The sequence below is a fragment of the Hemiscyllium ocellatum genome, chromosome 2 (assembly GCF_020745735.1).
Source record: "Hemiscyllium ocellatum isolate sHemOce1 chromosome 2, sHemOce1.pat.X.cur, whole genome shotgun sequence".
Taxonomy (NCBI): Eukaryota; Metazoa; Chordata; class Chondrichthyes; order Orectolobiformes; family Hemiscylliidae; genus Hemiscyllium; species Hemiscyllium ocellatum.
In genome coordinates, this window is record NC_083402.1 from 150,544,360 (window position 1) to 150,564,608 (window position 20,249).

The 20,249-nt window shown below is 43.3% G+C and overlaps 1 protein-coding gene across 1 annotated transcript in view; it reads left to right on the forward strand.

Annotated features, from left to right (window-relative positions):
* Positions 1–1,849: 1,849 nt before the first annotated feature.
* Positions 1,850–20,249, forward strand: part of LOC132829644 (coiled-coil domain-containing protein 192-like) — a 33,925-nt gene continuing 15,525 nt past the window's right edge. The window contains exons 1-2 of the mRNA XM_060846981.1: positions 1,850–1,958; positions 17,142–17,198. Of these exons, the coding sequence (XP_060702964.1) occupies positions 1,872–1,958; positions 17,142–17,198 (144 nt within the window). The 5' untranslated portion in view covers positions 1,850–1,871. The remainder of the gene's footprint in view (positions 1,959–17,141; positions 17,199–20,249) is intronic.

Consider the following 20,249-nt stretch of genomic DNA (forward strand, 5'->3'; position numbering starts at 1 on the left):
CTATCCCAGTGCGGAGCCCTGCCCCAGTGCGGAGCCCTATCCCAGTGAGGAGCCCTATCCCAGTGAGGAGCCCTGTCCCAGTGAGGAGCCCTGTCCCAGTGAGGAGCCCTATCCCAGTGATGAGCCCTATCCCAGTGCAGAGCCCTGTCCCAGTGAGGAGCCCTGTCCCAGTGAGGAGCCCTATCCCAGTGCGTAGCCCTGTCCCAGTGCGGAGCCCTGTCCCAGTGCGGAGCCCTGTCTCAGTGCGGAGCCCTGTCCCAGTGCGGAGCCCTGTCCCAGTGTGGAGCCCTGTCCCAGTGAGGAGCCCTATCCCAGTGCGGAGCCCTATCCCAGTGCAGAGCCCTGTCCCAGTGAGGAGCCCTATCCCAGTGAGGAGCCCTGTCCCAGTGAGGAGCCCTATCCCAGTGAGGAGCCCTATCCCAGTGAGGAGCCCTATCCCAGTGCAGAGCCCTGTCCCAGTGTGGAGCCCTGTCCCAGTGTGGAGCCCTGTCCTAGTGAGGAGATTTTCTGCAGACAGTCTCATTCAGGCTTGGCTGTCTCCATTCAGCATTCCGATAGTTCTGGCAATAATTATCAAAGAGCAGATTCGGTTATAAAAATGAAGAAGAAATTTTAATTCCTCCTGAACAACCCTCTGGCCAAGAAAACTAACATTTTCTAAGCGTGAAGTTTCATTCAATTAGTTTTTTAATACCTGTCTTATACTATGAAAAAAAAATAAAAGTTTTCTGTCCTGACTTTTTAAATGTATTTTGAAACCATCTTTCTTTCCTACTCATTTAGTCTTGTGTTCTTGATTTGAATTGACTGCTCTAACTCTCCTTGCTGGTTGAGGGTCTGTGTGGTTCAGTCAATTTGACTGTTTAAGAAGATCAGGAAATATTGAAACTAGGAACCAGAGTGGGCCACATGACTCCTTGAGCCTGCTCCACTATTCAGTGTGATAATAGCGCTCAATATCCGAATCCTGTCCTCCCCCCATATCCCCTGGTGCCTTTAGCTACAGGAGCTAATGTCTATCTCCTTTGTGAAACCACCATGTTTTGGCCTCAACCACTTCCTGTGGTAGTGAATTCCACAGGCTCACCATCCTCCTAAATGACCCAACCTCTTCACATACATCTGTCGTCCCATCCCAGGAGTCAATCTGGTAATCCTTCTCTACACTCCCTATAGAGCAAGGACATCCTTCCTCAGATAGGGAGACCCAAGCTGTACATGGTATTCCAAGTGTGACCTCATCATTGCCTTGCACACTTGCAGCAAGACATTCTTATTCTTGTTCTCAAACCTTCATGCTTTGAAGACCCACATCACTTTAACTTTTCTACTGCCTGCTGCACCTGTACACATCCTTACAGTGAGTGGATGTATCTACTGCTGCCTGCCTTGCCTCTGATTACTTGGAAAGTTTGGTTAGAATGGATTTCTGATTACCTTGGGCTCCATAACAAAAAGATAGGTGCTGTCATTTGTGTAAACTACTGCTGGATAATAACTCATTGTTGCAGCAGGTGATTAAATCCACTTTCAGCATTGATTTGGACATCATATTTCATAGTAACTGTTCAGGAATTATTGTCAGTTCGCTAAAGTAACCTCTGCATTTAGCAGAGACTTATGACGTGAGATGGGAATAAAAACCTACATTATGGCAAAGCCTACTACGAAATAACTCATTCCATATAAACGGCCACAGATAGGCTGTGACAATCTTTGACTGGAATCCTTATTAATGCAGATGAAAGCAGACATTTCTAGTACATGGAGTTCTTTGACCAGAAAGAAAATCTAATGCTTGTGTTTGTTTGCTGTTTCCATTGCAGCTGGTTGAAGTGGAAGAATGCAGGCTGCAGCTCAGTGAGCAGGTCATGTGGCTGGAAGAGCGACTGGAGGTCATGAGAAACAAGATAAAGTCTGCAAGCTTTTATGAGGAAGCGATTTGTGTCAAAGAGAAGGTATGCAAAGCATTCCTCATGATGAAATTTACTAATCTTTTAAAGATGCATTTTACAGTAAAGATTTGGCCATCAATTTCAAAAATAAAATTCTGAGCAATCCTGCAAGAAAGGTCAGTGAAATATGGGTTGGATCAATCTGTAATGCAGAGAATTCACACATATACCTGCTCGGAAATCATTCAAATTTAACTCCTTTAGTTTTCTGTAAACTGAGAAAAACTAGAAATCAGGTTCTCCTTCTATCAAAGAAGGCATCTTTGGAATGTACATTTACAAATGGGGTGGCATGGTGGCTCAGTGCTTAGCACTGCTGCCTCACAGCGCCAGGGACCTGGGTTCGATTCCTGCCTCGGGTGACTCTGTGTGGAGTTTGCACATTCTCCCCGTTTCCTCCGGATGCTCTGATTTCCTCCTGCAGGCCAGGTGAACTAGCCATGCTAAATTGCCCATAGCATAAGGTGCATTAGTCAGGAGTAAATGTTGGGAATGGGTTTGGGTGGGTTACTCTTCAGAGGGTCGCTGTGGACTTGTTGGGCTGAATGGCCTCTTTCCATACTGTAGGGAATCTAATCTACAAATGCTGTTGTGTAGCGAGGTGGTAGGAGGAAGTAGATGGGGATGTTTGTGAGATGGCCCAGGACAGATTGGCTCTTGGTGGGTCAAGGTTTCGGATGCTGCCAGCAATGGGTGGGTCTGAAAATTACCAGCTCTGGTCGGCACACTGGTTTCTCAATTTCATTCCCCATCACTGGCTATTTTCATTCAGGTGGGATCCAGATCCCGCAACATCCTCCAGGTTGATGCTCGGAGAGCTCATTAAGAGCCTGACGGAGGGAGATCAGGAGAGGTCATGGGTCACATGAGTTACACACTTAACCCTTTTCAGAATATCTAGAGGGGAGCACCAACAGAGAATCTGGGACTTTTTTCAAAACTCTCTGTACCACCAGAGCCACTGACTGGTCCAGCACACCTTGAGTATGGTTTCAGTATGACTGTGTGACCTGCTATGAGCCTCCCCATAGAAGAGCCCAAGTTGTTGCAGCTGTCAGTCACAGGGCTGATCAAGAGCTGGACGGACTCCCTCAGTCTCACTCATTTACATTGAGGGCTGAGGGGCCTGTACTGTGCTGTGATGTTCTAATGTTCTCATGAGCCTGTACTGCCTTAGAGATTTCGGATATGACGGAACACATTGTCTGCTTCTGTTCCAGGTAGACCCTCATTTGTATTGACTCCATTAGTTCCTGACCCTGTGCAGGGTATGTCTCCTACTTCTGATGAAGGGATTATGCCCGAAACGTCGATTCTCCATGTTCACGTTCCCCATTCATGATCATAAAATTTATCCTCTTAAAAAAATCTGTCCATCATCAAGAGTTACAGGGAAAGGGGATGTAAGGAATGTTGGATCAGCCATGATCCTATTGAATGGTGGAGCAGGTTTGAGGGACTGAATGGCCTTCTCCTGTTCCTGTTTCTTATGGTCTTACCTCAGTTAATAATGGAATCTTGCAATGTTGAAATCCTCAAACCCATATCCTCCCATTCTCTGATCCACTAAATTGGTTCACTGGAACATTGCCTCAAATGATCTTAATTCACATCTCACAGTGACCTTTCCAAATGTGACAAAGCTTGCATTTTAGTCTGCAAGATGATAATATAAACTTTATAACAAATGAAAACTTTTATTGCAATGTATAAACGTAAATGGTTAAATTAAAACAAGTATTGAGTAAGAAATTGGGTGAAGATTACTTTCAGAATCTTGAAAGTAAACCTATTTATGATTTCATTATACATAGTGCACAGAGAAAACCTTTTGGCATTATGGAATTTATTGGCATCTTACATATTAATAACATGAAGTTTGGGCTAGTCTCTGCAAGTGTTTGCAAGATGAAGTCATTGAAGAATTGGCTTTGCTCCCTTTTGAAATGCTGCTCAGTTGGCTTTGTCCCTTTTACATTTTATTTCACTCCACTACAAAATTAATTTTTAACTATGCTACAGTGAACAAAATGTACACAGCTGTATAATTGAGCATTAACAATGCATTGAACACATGAAATTCTGTAAAGCACTCTACCAAGTCAATATGTAATCCAAGCTCATCTACCTGAAAACTAGCACTCATCAGTAGTTGAGTCTAGAATGTTAGCTGCAAAGTCAGTGACCTTGTACTGAAAACAACAAATGCTGGAGATCACAGCGGGTCAAGCAACATCCATGGAGAGAGAGAGACCAAGCTAACGTTTCAGGTCCGATTCAATCAGTGACCTTGTCTGCTCAGTGAGAGCTGGAATTGTGTTGCTCTGTTTAATTGCCAAGTATTGTTTAAAATTCCATTTATTTTCCACTCATCTTGAAAGTACTGGAAACCAACCGTCACCTGAATACATGTGTCGAAGTAAAACATTAATCACTGCTAGCATTAATTTACCCTGTGAGGCATGCCAGTTATAGTTTTAGCTTGTATTGAACAATATTTGTATTGTACCAAATCAGAAACAAATACAGCACATCTGTTCAGTTGTGAGTAAGAACAGCCCAATATTTCACACAAGAGTTGTCGAAATTACTTAAGGTTACATAGTATTTTTTTTTGGAGGGGTGAGTGTAGACCTCAATATCAAGACCCTTTGTCCCTTTTAAACCTCCGATTTAAGAATTGAAGGTTTGAAGAAATTGATTTCTGACCTGAGGCAATGCTCATGCCAAGAAAGGGATGGGGTTAACATCCTGACTTTTACATTCACGTCAGTTTGCAGAAAGGAAATGGTGAAGACACAGGTAAGCCTTCATAACGTGGAAAACTGCTTTCTTAGTATTTTTAAGCTGTATTAAGTCGAGGAATTTGGAAACTATGTTTTCAGAAACATCTAACTGCATTTTTAAAAATAATCAATCAGCAACTTGTGGTGTAATGATTTTTTTATAATATATTTTTATTAAGAAAAAATAGATTTTTAAATATTACAACAAATACAAAACAATGCAATTCAAAATAGTACAAAAATAGTACAAAACTAAACCCAAATAATAAAAAAAATTCCCCAACCCACCCTCCTATACGAATGTATAAACATATAGAGAAGTATAAAATTAAAAACAAACGTAAACTAGCTGTTTAACTAACTAAATAAATACCTAACAACAAACAATTAAATAGTAATAACTCAGCCCAGCCAAACAAAACACTCATGCATTCACAGTTCCTCCTCCTGGATATTGGACTCATGAAACACAATCGTTACGGCTATATAAAAACCCTTGTTCGTGTGCCAGATAAATCTGTGTCCAGGTATTTCAAAAAGGCTTGCCATGTCTTGTAAAAATTCTCAGTTTTGTGGTGTACCATATTTGTGAGAAAATCCAGAGGAATATGCTCCATAACAATCTTCCGCCAACCCGACAGGCCTGGGGGGGTTTCTGATATCCAGCCTAGCAAGATATTCTTCCTTGCACAGAATGTAAGAATATTGAAAAGTTTTGCCTTATGCGAATCTGCAGGAAATACAATGGGTAGGCTCAAAAGGAGCGAAATAGGGTCCTTCTCCATCCCTACACCTAAAATCCCCTCCATTGCACCCACCACAGCGCTCCAATATGTTTGAAGCCTGTCACAAGACCAAAGACAATGGGTAAGAGCACCCGTACAGACCTTGCGCTTGGGGCATGCCGAAGATACCCCGGTTTAAATTTTGACAAATGGTCTGGGGCTAAGTGGATCCTGTGGAGAATCTTCAACTGTAAAGAATGGGTCCTATTGCAAATTGATATTTTCCTTGCATTCTCCCAAATATCCTCCCATGCCTCTGAAGAAACTTCAACACCCAGCTCTCTTTCCCACATCTTGCAAAGTCGATCAGACTCATCTAAGGTGGCACACCCCAACTGGTGATATAGAGTACTGACAGAGAGTGTGCTTTTAGCCCTTAGTACCCCTCTTTCTATGTCAGATTTGTAGGGATCAATCAAAAGTGTGGTCTTTTTATCAATAAAATCCCTAACTTGAAAAAAACGAAAGAGGTCTCTATTAGGTAACTCATACTTCCTAATTAACTGATCGAAGGACATCATTAAGTCTCCCTCAAATAAATCACCCATGCAAGATATCCCCCTAGCTGCCCAACGTTTAAATCCTGAATCTATCATACTTGGTTGAAAACTCGGCATACCCACTAAAGGCATAAATAAAGATGTTTTTCCAATATTACCTTTCCTCTGCTGAATTCCCCTCCATGCTTTAACAGTATTGATGACTATTGGGTTATGGCAATATTCCCTAACTGTCCGCACCTTGTCCAAAAACAGCAAACTGGTAATGGGGCACCTTGCCTGTGAGACTTCGATATCTAGCCATATTGAAAGAGGGTCCCCACAAACCCAATCACTTACGTAGGTCAAGAGTGAGCTTAATTGGTCATTTTTAATGTCCGGAAGGTCTACTCCCCCCAATCTGTGAGACAACTGTAGTTTGGCTAATTTAATGAGGGGCCGATTACGGTGCCAGATAAAGGAGCTGAACCAACCGTTCGGTCTCCTGAGTGTTTGTTTATTGAAAATCAGGGGGAACATCCGTATAGGGTATAGCAAACAAGGGAGAATATTCATCTTAGTAAGTGCTATCCGACCCAACCATGAGACTGGAAGTGCCTCCCATCTTTGGAGATCTTGTTTAATTTTTTCAAATAATTGAGTAAAATTGGCTTTGAACAGCCAATCCAGAACTGGAGTAATGAATATGCCCAAATACACACAACCCCCCTGTGACTACCTAAATGGGAATCTACAGTCACTCTCAAGAGCCAACTCTTTTGTAAGACCACCCATAGGCATAGCCTCTGATTTAGCAAAATTAATCTTATACCCTGAAAAAGCGCCAAACACGTGAATGCATTGTATCAGGCAAGGCACTGAGACTGCTGGATTTGTCAAGAAAATTAGAACATCATCTGCATACAGCGAGATCTTATGTAATTTTGACCCCACTTCTGGAACTGATATATTGAGATCCCCACGAATGGCCTCTGCCAACGGTTCAATCACCAACGTAAAAAGTAATGGTGAAAGGGGACAGCCCTGTCGGCTGCCCCTAGAAATATTCCAATTGCTTGAACGTACCCCGTTGATAATGACCGCAGCGAGAGGTACACTGTAGAGAACCTTTACCCATCTTGTGAAAACTACGCCCAGACCAAACCGGCCTAGAGTATAGAAAAGGTACGGCCTCTCAACTCGGTCAAATGCCTTCTCTGCATCTAAAGAAATCACCAATCCCTGTATTGACTGCTGTCGGCATGCTTGAATTACGTTAAGCAGCCTCCTAACGTTATTGGAGGATCTGCGACCCTTGATGAAGCCTGTCTGATCCTCTTTAATAATAGAGGGTAACAGTCTCCAGCCTTAACTCAAGAGCCTTACAGAGGATCTTTAAGTTCAAATCTAAGAGTGAGAAGGGCCTGTATGAAGCACAGTCTTCTGGATCCTTCCATTTTTTAAGGATGTGAAATATTGGCCTCTCTCAGAGATGGTGGGAGACAAACATGACTGTATGAATCATTAAACATATTCAGCATCGGGCCTGACAGTATACTTATAAATTCCTTGTAGAATTCACTGGGAAGTCCATCAGGACCGGGCGCCTTTCCACTCTGAAGCTGCCTCACAGCTTCCTGCACTTCTTGCTCTAATAATGGGGCATTGAGAAAGGACTGTTGTTCGGGAGTCACACCCGGGAGCTTCAGATCTCTAAAAAAGGATTCCATTTTGGCCTACCCCTCCTCACAATTCTCAGACTGATATAACTTAGAGTAGAATCTCTGGAACGCCACATTAATCATTTTAGAATCATATGTTAGGTTCCCAGACCCTTCCCTAATCACTGTAATGGTTTGTGGGACACGTCTCTTTCTGGCAAGATATGCTAAGTATTTGCTACCATGTTTGTATAACCTTTGCTTTGCAAAAGCCAGCTCCTTCTTTGCCATCTGTGTGAGCACAGAATTTAGTGCAGACCGCAGTGCCGTAATCCTCTGTAGTTTGACCAACGAGGGTCTGTCAAAATGGGCCTTCTCGGCTGCCTTCAACCCTGCTTCAAGGAGACGTTGCTGCTCACCCTTCTGCCGCTTCCTACTTGTGGAATATGAAAGAACTAACCCTTTGGCATAAGCTTTGGCAGTTTCCCAGAGAACAGATGAGCTATCAACCGAGCCTATATTGATGTCTAGGAATGCCCGAAATTCCCTAGAGAAATACTCCACAAACTTGCTGTCCATAAGAATAAAGGGGTCCATTCGCCAGTACCTTGAATCCACAGTAACATCCCTAATTTTAACCATGAGGTACACTGGAGCATGATCAGGGATGGCAATATTACCAATCGTACAGGATGCCACCAGATCCAGGGTTACCGCAGGGGTCAGAAAAAAATCAGTCCTTGTGTGACATCTGTGCGGATTGGAGAAAAATGTGAAACCCCTACCTGTAGGGTGGAGACATCTCCAGACATCCACCAATCCTAATTCCCCACACAAACCCAATAACTGTTTAGTTTGTGCAGAGGGTATTGAGGGACCTTAAGGCAACCTGTCTACTGTGGGATCCATGAGGCAGTTAAAATCTCCCCCTATAATGATGTGCCGAGACTTGAGACTTATCAGTTTAGAAAAAGCATCAACCAAGAATTTAACAGGATGAGCTGGGGGACAATAAACATTTAAAATGCCATATTCTTCCCCATTTATCAAGGCTTTAAGACTTACAAACCTCCCATATGTGTCTTTAACATATTCCAACAATTTAAATGAGAGATTTTTCCTTACCAATATAGCCACTCTCCTACTTCTGGTGTTAAATTATGAAAAATAAACTCGGTCAAAGCCATTCTGCTGTAATTTCAGATGCTCCTTGTCATCCAAATGTGTCTCCTGTAACAAAGCAATATCCACCTTCTCCTTTCTAAGACTCAAGAGTACCTTCTTCCTCTTAATTGGTGAGTGACTTCCCTTGATATTCCAGGTACACCATTTAATCAAATCATTCGCCATAATCTTCTGCAATTACATTTAAATTCCAGAGAGGAGGAACCCGAAGCACAAACTGCTGAGCTTTAGTGTTGCATGGTCCACCAAATGTAAAAATGACATAAACTAAAACCATTACATTTAACAAACATATGAAATTATTAAAAATAAGCAACAAAAACCAGAAAACAAACCAACATATAAAGTGCCAATAGCGCTGAGTAGGGGAACTCTCCCCCTGCCCGGAGGGGGCAACTACCCGTCCCGAACTGCCCATAAATAGGCATCTAACCATCTCAACCACCTTGACTTCTCCCAGCTAGAGCCGCATCGCAAGCACAAGCTAAAAAGAATAAGCATCCCATAGAATATCAATATGAATAAAAAAAAAATTCTTCCATTAAAAAAAAGGGAATGAATACCCCACCCATCCTTTGGTATGTCCTAACTTAGAAATTTAAAATGTACATCTTAACCACCACCAGACATAGTTTGAACCAAATTATTATCAATAGAGGAAAAAAAAGGGGAAAAACAAAGCTTCAACCAGATTTCCTCCATTTCTTTTACAGAATGATAAACATATACCCAAGCAACAATATTTATACATACTACAATTGTTTAAATTAGGTTAGTTTATCCACAAAGTCTCTTGCCTTCTCCGATGTGTCAAAGAGATGCATGGATCCATCTAAGGTGAATATCTCAGGGAGTACTGAATCCCAAGCTCCTTCAATCTTCTCTTGACACCATCATACGATTTTCGTTTCTGGATCACCGCCGCTGAAAAGTCCTGAAAAAACATGATTTTAGACCCCTCGTAAATTAGGGCCTTTGGATCCTTCCCCTGGAGTTTGAAGCCTCCATGACCCTCTCCTTATCCCGGTAATGATGGAACTGCACCAGGAAAGGATGAGGGCATTGACCCAGACCCAACCTCCGTGATGTGACCCATTGAGCCCTCTCTATCTTCAATCCTCTCATGCAAGTCTCCAAGTCAAGGAATTTTGGAAGCCAGTCTTCAACAAATTCCACAGGCCGCTCACCTTCCTTACCCTCGGCCAGACCGATGATCCGAATGTTTTTTCTCTTGACCCTGTTTTCAAGATCATCCACTTGGTCATGCAAATTACGAACCTGCGTCTTCAGGGCTTGGATCTCTTCCTTGAATGAACTGGCATCAGCTTCCACCACTGTGACCCTGTGCTCCACCTCATCCGTCCTCTTCTCCAGGTCTCCCAGCTGCTGCTCATGCTTCTGCAGCATGAGAGAGACTGGAGCCAGCTTCTCTTCAATCTGTTTCCCCAACATCTCGCGAGATTTCGAGAGCTGGTTCACCAGGTCCTGGAGAGTAATCTGCTCCGAGGCTGCTGCAGGCTGAGCTGCAGCCCGGCCTCACATGCTCCTCTTCCCTTTTTAGGTATTTCTGGACAGCTTAAAATACAGGTAAGTCAATTTTTAAATGTTTCTTGGGGCTCCACAATCTTTCCAATGCCCCAAGGAATCCTGATGACCTGGGTTGGATGGGTTAAAGGACCATCCTGCTCCTGCTGCGATGCGAAGCCCTGCAGTGTGATCTTCTCAGATCGCCGCCATCTTAGATCCCCGTGGTGTAATGTGTTTAAAGAGAGAGAAGTGGAATGAACACTCACTGTGCTTCAGTACAGGGCCATTATATTGTAAGCTCCTTTACATATCCCTACATCCTGCAAGAACTTGTATTCGAATCAAATGTACATTAGCTGTCTTCATAAGACAGAAATAGGCCATTCATGCTCTTGAGCCTGCTCCACCATTCAATAGGATCATGGCTGACCGGATGTTCCTCATGCCCACTTTCCCGCCCTATCCCCACAGCCCTCGATTCCCCAACTGATCAAGAATCATTCTATCTCAGCCTTTCATACACATTCAGTGTCCCAGCCCCTACTGTTGTCTGGGTGAGAGAATTCCATGGACAGTCAACTCTCAAAGAGAAAAAAGTATTCTCCTAATCTCAGTCTCAAGCAGGAAATCAATGCTGTTTATATTTTGTCTTCTAGTTTCAGTCTCCCTACAAGTTTAAAAATCCACTTCGCCTCCACTCTGTTCGGCCCCTCAAAATCACATCTGTTTCAATAAGCTCACATCTAATTCTTCAGAATCTAATGAGCATAAGCCAAACATACTCGGTCATTCCTCCTCCTCAGACGTCAGTCCAGTGTTTAGGAATGACTCAGTGGTTAGCACTTTTGCCTGACAGCATCAGGGATCCCGGTTCGATTCAACCCTCGGGTGACTCTCTGTGTGGAGTTTGCACATTCTCCCCGTATGTGTGTGAGTTTTCTCTGGGTGCTCTGGTTTCCTCCCACAGTCCAAAGATGTGCAGGTCAGGTGATTAGCCATGCTAAATTGCTTATAATGTGCAGGCTAGGCGGAAATAGGGTTAGAGGGATGGGGTGGGTATGGGTGGGATGCCCTTTAAAGGGCTGGGGTAGACTCAATGGTCTGATGGCCTGCTCCCATTGTGTAAGGATTGTGTGAACATTCCCTGCTTCAGACTGAACACAGTACTGTTGTCTAACTAAGGTCCTGTATTTCTGTAGCAATACGTCCCTGTATTTATATTTAATTCGCCCTGGTAGGAAATGTTTGCCTTTCTAATTACTTGCTGTACCTGCAACCTTGTGATTCATGTACAAGGATAGACTGAACCTTCTGAGCTGTAACGTTTCACAATCTCTCTCCGTTCAAATGATGTGCTGCTTTTTGATTTCTCCTGTCAAAGTGAACAAATTCACTTTTGGTTCAAGTGTAGAATGAACTGCTAGAAGAAATGGTAAATGCAGGTACACTTACACCAGTAAAAAGGCCTTTAGATAGCTACATGAATCACAGCACAAACTGAAGGAACATCTCATCTTCAGACTGGGCACTTTATCGCCTTCTGGACTTAATATTGAGTTCATCATCTTCAGGTTATGAACCAAGTCCCATTCCTTCCCCCTCTTTCAGCTTTACTTGTTGTATTCTTGTCACCGTGTCCTCTCTCAGTGGGACAGTCTGCCCTTCCCAGTCTGACAGTTAGACACACCATTGTTCTGACATTCTCACATTCCGACCATGTAATCTACACTGTCAGTGGCCTCTCTCCCCCAGCAACTTCCCCCTCACTATAGCATAAATGCTGACTCCCCACACTTCACATCAGCTCTGACGAAGACTCATCTAGGCTCAAAACATTAGCTTGCTCTCGCTCTCCATGGATGCTGTCCGACCCATAGTGATCTCCAGCATTTGTTGTTTTCAGTAGTTCAACGCAATCTCATGGCCTGTCATATCCCCAACTGTACCATTAACATCAAGCCAGAGGATCAACCTGGTTCAATGGAGAGTGCAGAAGGGCGTGCCAGGAGCAGCTCCCGGTATATCTAAAGATATGGGGTCAACCTGGTGAAGCTACCAAACAGGACTATTGTGTACAAACAGCATAGGCATCAAGTGACAGCAGAGCTAACGGATCAGATCTCAGCTCTGAAGTCCTGTTACATTCAGTTGTGCATAGTGGTGGACAATTAAAATAATTAACAGGGATTAGCAGGCTCCACAGTTACCCCCATTCTCAATGGTGGAAGAGTCCAGCACATCAGTTCAAAAGATAAGGTTGAAACCTTTACAACTATCTTCAGGCAGAAGTGCTGAGTGGAAGATCCATCTCGGTGTCCTCCAGTGGTCCCCAGCATTGCAGATACCAGTCTCCAACTAATTCGAGTCACTGCACGAGATAACAAGAAACGATTGGAGGCACTGGATATTCCCAAGGCTATGGGCCCTGACAACATTCCAGCAACAGTACTAAAGACGTGTGCTCCAGAAATTGCCGCTCCCCTAGCCAAGCCCTTCCGGTACAGATACAACACTGTCATTTACCTGACAATGTGGAAGATTGGGCGGCACGGTGGCACAGTGGTTAGCACTGCTGCCTCACAGCACCTGAGACCCGGGTTCAATTCCCGACTCAGGTGACTGACTGTGTGGAGTTTGCACGTTCTCCCCGTGTCTGCGTGGGTTTCCTCCGGGTGCTCCGGTTTCCTCCCACAGTCCAAAGATGTGCGGGTCAGGTGAATTGGCCATGCTAAATTGCCCGTAGTGTTAGGTAAGGGGTAAATGTAGGGGTATGGGTGGGTTTCGCTTCGGCGGGTCGGTGTGGACTTGTTGGGCCGAAGGGCCTGTTTCCACACTGTAAGTCTAATCTAATCTAATCTAATTGCCCAGGTATATCCTATAAACAAAAATAGGACAAATCCAACCTGGCCAATTACTGCCCCATCAATCTACTGTCAATCATCAGTAAAATGATGGAAGGGATCATCTACAGTGCTATCAAGCAGCACCTGCTCAGCAGTAACCTGTTCAGTGACACCCAGCTTGGGTTTTCCTATGGCCACTCAGTTCCTGACCTCATTACAACCTTGGTTCAAACATGGACAAACATGTTGAATTCCAGAGGGGAGGTGAGAGTGATAGCCTTTGATATCAAGGCTGCATTTGACTGAGTGTGGCATCAAAGAGCCCTGGCAAAACTGGAATAGAGGGTATCAGGGCAAACTCTCCACTGGTTAGAGTCATACTTGGCATACAGAAAGATGGCTGTGGTTGTTGAAGGTCAGTCACCTCAGCTCCAGGACATTGCTGCAGGTGTTCCTCAGGGTAGTGTCCTTGGCCCAGACATGTTCAGCTGCTTCATCAATGACCCTCCCTCCATCATAAGGTCAAAAGTGGGGATGTTCGCTGATGATCGCAGAATGTTCAGCATCAATCACAACCCCTCAGGTAGTGAAGCAGTTCAAGTTCAAATGCAGAAAGTTCTGGACAATATTCAGGCTTGGGTCATCAAGTGGCAAGTAACATTCATGCCACACAAATGCCAGGCAATGGGCCTCTCCAAAAAGAGAATCTAACCACTGTCCCTTGACATTCAATGGCTTTGCAATCACTGAGTGTAGATAACAGTATGTTTGATGGTACAGACTCAATGAGATGAAGAATCTGTAATGTTCGATTTCATAATTCTGTAAGCTTACATTGATTAAAAAAACTCAATATTAAAGGATCACCTATTAGAGCACAACAAACCATTTAAATGTTTGCCTTGGTTAGAAACCAGGAATGCTCTTGTAGACCCCACATTCCAGGGAGGCAGGTATTGCCAGATGTCTCATTCACCAGGTGGGGGAGCTAGAAGTATGTTCTTGATGTGTAATCATCCCTTCCACTAGCTTGTCTGGAATTCATTTAGTCAATTGGCCTGTAATTTCCCATTCTTACAGAAATATTATTTCTAAAGATCAGCTGTCTACAGCGTATGGCAGAGCCCAGCAAGCTATTCAAAATAAGAGGAAATGACCCATATACAAGAGACTCCAGTGATAAATTTGATAATCCCTACAGACACTGGGTTTATGATGTTGTTAACTTGTGCATACTCAATGTAATGCAGCTTGCATGCCAACTTTGTGCTGCTTGCTGTTTGAAATGATCCCAGTGATCAACCCGGTTCTAACTGTTGACTGGGTGGATATTCCAACAGGGGTCTAATACCATGACTAGTTAGCACCACCACAGTCTGCACCGGTGGTGAGGAATGGCTGTATTGTACTAGGAGCAGGTGCTGGCAGTCAGGAGCTGTGTCATGCTGACTGAGGGACAGCGCTGTTTTCAGATGCTGCAAATGACCTTTCCTGGAGGAGTTGGAAAGTCAAAGAGATGCCGTGTAGCTACAGTGGACTAGAAGGTCTGCTAGGTTCTTGTTCATAAGTACTGGGAGCAATTAACCATAAGGGTCAATGCCAGGAGTCAAGATTTAAGAACATGGAAGCATTGTTGCCGGAAATTCATTGGCACAACACAAGTGGTTAATGTTGATGACAGTATCTGCAAATGGCAGGTTCCAGAAACTGCATCAGAGCACATCTCAACTCATCACATCCCTACTAGTGACTTACCTACACTCTCTATCAATCCCCAGCCCAGTTATACTTTCTTCCAAGCTCTTCCATCAGGCAGAAGATACAGAAGCTTAAACACATGGACCAACAGGACCAGCTTTTTCCCTGCTGTTATTAAACTGCAGAATGGATCTCTCTAACTTCAAATAGTGTTGGTCTTGCTTTGTGCCCCTCCTGTGTAACTGTAACCTTGTGTGTCTTACTCTATCAAAACACCCTATGATCTGTATGCTCTTGTTTGTTATGATCTGTCTGTACTCCTCACAGAACAGAAATTTTCACTGTACTTAGGTACATGTGATAACAATAAACCAAACCAAACCAAATCATACCGAACAGTCAAATGTTCTGTCACACCCTCAAACACTTCATATTGCTGATATTGTCAAACCCATGTCTAATAATTTGTACATCCTGCCAATTTTTACCTAATTTTTCAACCCAGGCAACCATAACATCCAAACTGATTGTGTGACTGTCACTGATGCATTTCATTCTCTCAGGTACAGCAAGGTATGCTCATTAATGTACACAGTAGGAGCTCAGCAGAGATAACAGTTCATAAACTCTCTGGCTAATGCTGAGGCTATGTCACCAACGAAAGAGTGGAACCTATGAAAGGTGACAGTTTGATCATATTGAATTCTCCTCCTCACATTCTGTCACCCCCTCATCCCAGACCATTTTTGGATTTATTTGCTATCAGAGGTGTCAGTGTCAATCTGTTAGTTACTCCCTATTCACATCAGAACGATACCTTTGTGCTTTCTTCTTTCAGACACTAACTTGCCAGGCTATGGAGAAACAGCATGATAACAGTAACGAAGAAGAAGTACCATAAGGCGACTGCTCAGAAAATGAAACTGCACCTAATTTAGGGATTGGCTTCTGGGTGGAATTTGTACAAAATGTGATGCCAGGCACAGGGGAGAAGGATAGTGCAAGTGCTAGTTCATCAAATGGCAAAAATTGCAGATGAGTTCTGCAGCAAAAACTCAAAGGAGCACTTCATTGAGGATACCAGCAGGAGAAGCTGAATGTTACATCTGAAAGAAACGCCTGGTGCATTGGTGAATCTGCAGAAAACCTGCTGTTGCTGTTAAGGAACATGGCAGAATTCAGCACTGACATGGCACAAGATTCTGTGTAGATCTTGGAAGCATGAACAACCATGGAAGCAATGACCAACTCCATCTGCACAATGGACCAATGTTCCTTCTAATTTGTGATTGTTATGTTTAACAATTAGTTGCATTTTGTGGTCCCTTTAGGATTGATGTGTAGCCATGTACAAACGCATCTTAAACAGAACATTACTTCTGTACATCTGGTATGTTCCTTGCATGATATGCTGCTGGATGGCCACACACCTACACAGCCACAAGAGAAATTGATGGATACCCAAGCATGATACAGTGTCTAGAGTGTGGTGCTGGAGAAACAGAGCAGGTCAGGCAGCATCCGAGGAGCAGGAAAATTGATCTTTCAGGAATGGTACACTATCTGCAGACCAACGTCTTATCATAATCAACACAAGCATAATCCATCATGATCTACCTGCTGCTTTGGAAGTTAACAATGCAGGCACACCATCTCAGTTTGTTATCATGATTGTGAGCTACAGTGTATGGGGGGGACTTGCTGTTTATTGCAGCAGTTCAGTAATCCCTCCTCCAGGGTAAAAAGTGTAGCATACAAAAAGGTGGATTTCGTATTTAAAGTACAGAAATAATCAGAACGTCCACCAGACAAATGAGCATGGAAAATATGTGATGTTACTAACAGATATCATTCACATCAGATTTCTTTGGTTGCTGTTTTAAGAGTGATGTCAAGCTTTCTAAAGTAGACCTGTTACTGCCTCCATGAAGTCAGAAGTCACAGAAATCAGAAGTCACTTCACCTGACGAAGGAACAGTGCTCCAAAAACTTGTGATTTCAAATAAGTCTGATGGACTACAATCTGGTGTCCTGTGTGTTCTAACTTTCACCACCCCAGTCCGACAGCAGCAACTCCACATCATGCCTTGCTAAAAACGTTGGACTGAACGAGTAGACACAAACATGTGGCAGAGATAATATTGCATGCTGCAAGTTTCAGGCTGTATTTCTTGGAGGGGTGCTACCTTGTGTAAAACTGATTTTCTTTTCTCCTTTTATAGTATATCCAGAGGTTAGAGGCAGAGAATAAATGTGTGAAAGAACAATTAATACAATCAGTAAGTATCTTACCATTACAGTCACTTTAAATAATTTAATGTTTAACTCGATTGGGCAAGTTTACAAACCAAATAAATGTATTTCAATACAAAATAATATATTCCATTGTATATAATGATATATTCCATTGTATATAATGATATATTCCATTGTATTAATCCTTGCAGTTAATTATATCCAAATAATGAGGTTAAAATTACAGTCTCCATTAAAAAAATTTGAATCTGTTGTCTGCCACTAATGTTATGTTACTGAAGAAATTATGATGTTTGAAGTGAGTTAAAAAACAGCAATCTGTCTTGAAGATATTAAGTTGTGAATGAAGTCACACTCTTCCCTGTGCGTTATTCCTCCCTTTTTGTCTCTTGATTTAATTCTTTTTTAGGAGCTGCCCCCTGGCTCTCTGCCTTTATTCCTGATGAAGGGCTTTTGCCCTAAATGTCGATTTTACTGCTCCTCGGATGCTGCCTGAACTGCTGTGCTCTTCCAGCACCACTGATCCAGAATCTGGTTTCCAGCATCTGCAGTCATTGTTTTTACCTCGTTGATCTTAACCCTACTGCAAATTCTCTTGCAAGGGTACCTGCCTTGAAGATGTTTTCCTCCTTTCTCTACAAGAATCTTAGGGACTCCCTCTCCCACTGCAACTCCCAGGTCATTTCCTCTGCCCTGAAGCTCTTACTCTGTGCTACTTTCTCCCCACCCCCACCCTCCTCTAGCTTATCTCTCCACCCTTCAGGCTCTCTGCCTTTATTCCTGATGAAGGGCTTTTGCCCAAAACATCGATTTTCCTGCTCCTTGGATGCTGCCTGAACTGCTGTGCTCTTCCAGCACCACTGATCCAGAATCTGGTTTCCAGCATCTGCAGTCATTGTTTTTACCTCCTGTCCCAACCTGTTTAACCTTTGTTCATGAGACAGACCCTCCATGCCTGTGATCATCCCAGTGAACCTAATGAATCAATTCAGCAAGTCTTGTCTTTGAGGTCAATCAAGAAATACAGGATTGTCAGTCTAAAGGGGAGAATCAGTTTAGCTCAGTTGGCTGGATCATTGGTTTGCAGAGCAGTGTGACGCCAGTAGTGTAGGTTCAATTCCCATCACTAGTTTGAGGTTACCATGAAGGGCTCTCCTTCTCAACCTCTCCCCTTGCCTGAGCCTCTGGCGGCCCTCAGGTTAAATCACCACCAGTCACTTATTTGTAATAAGACAGCAGCCCCTCTGCTCTGGTTGGACTATGATGACACAACAATCTAGAGGGTCTCACTTTATTGCTAAGAAACCTTCCACTACTTTATAGAATCCCTATAGTGTGGAAACAGTCCATTCGGCCCAACAAGTCCACACCGACCCTCAAAAGAGTATCCCGGCCAGACCCATTCCCCTACCCCATTACTCTACATTTACCCATGACTAATCCACCTAACCTGCACATCCCTGAACACTATGGGCAATTTAGCATGGCCAATTCACCTGACCTGCACATCTTTTGATTGTAGGAGGAAACCGAAGCACCTGGAGGAAACCCAGACACAGGGAAAATGTGCAAACTCCACACAGACAGTCGCCTGAGGCTGGAATGGAACCCTGGCCCCTGGCGCTGTGAGACAGCAGTGCTAAATACTGAGCCACTTTTATGTGCCATGCCATGAAACACGAACACACTGCTGAGTTAGATTACAGTTGGTTCTTGCTTGTTTCTGGTTGTTAGATTATAAAAAGGACATTAAACAGTGGAAGAAGATGCAGCAAAGATTTATCGGGGTGATTCCAGAAGTGAGAAGTTATAACTATCAGTAAAGTCTAATTTCTCTCGAAAAGAACAGGCTGATATGATTGCATAATAAATGGATGATAAAGTTGAAGTGAAATAAATGCCTCCACATGATAGAAGAATCCAAAACTAGAAGTCATTAATACAAGCGATTATTAATAAATCCAAAAGGAAGTTTTGGAGAAAGTTTCTCATCCAGAGAATGGGGAGCTGGAATGTCTCCAGGAATAGTTAAGGTGAACAGCATCAATGCATGTAAGGGAAAGTTAGGTCAGTATATGAGAAAGATAAAGGAACAGGAGGAAATGTTATTAGGATGAAATGATGAACGATGAGGGAGGGCTCATGTGGAGCAGAAACAATGGCCAAGATCAGTTGGACCTTATGACTTGATCTGTAAACACAATATGACTTGATGAGGTCCTGACACATGTCTACCAGCTACCATTTAGCAATTAGGATGGCACTGAGTATTGAGCAGAAGTAATTCAGCTTAGATAGCACTGTTTTAGAGCATCATTGCTGCATTCTGCTGGTGTTGTCACTGGTTTAAGGCAATAACAAATTTGGATCCCATATTGGTTTTCCATGTTGGGAAGTTACTTCGCAATGTTTCTCTTTTTCTTTGGCATGACAGTGTTAAGCTTTGAATAATGAATTTCCTTTGTGCTCCTCAGATTTAAATGGCTTAACATTCTTTCCAATATTTGCAAATACATTGAAAACTTTAAGGAGAATAAGAATAAAATGTACTTACCGGCTTTCCAGCTGAGTTGGCCATATCACAGTAGGGTGACTCAGGACACACTACATAGGGCTTGTTTCAATCAGCCACTTGGAAACTGACATGTTCAGGTGTTACCTATTTTAGACACTGCACAATCTTACTGTCCATTGCTTTCAACAGAAAATATAGTTGGGTGCTGACTCAAATTAGCAATGAAGTATCTGACCTTTTTATTCACTTGTGGGACATGGGCATCACTGGCTGGGCCAGCATTTCTCCTGCCCTTCCCTAGTTGTCCCTTGAGAAGGTGGGGGTGAACTGGCCTTCCTGAACTGCTGCAATCCATGTGCTGTAGGTTGATCCACAATACCCTTCAGAGGGAATTCCAGGATTTGGACCCAGTGATCTGGGGCAGCATGGTGGCTCAGTGGTTAGCCATGCTGCCTCATATCACCGGGGACCTGGGTTTGATTCCCATCTCGAGCGACTGTGTGGAGTTTGCACATTCTCCCTGTGTCTGCCCCGGTTGCCTCCCACAGTCCAAAGATGT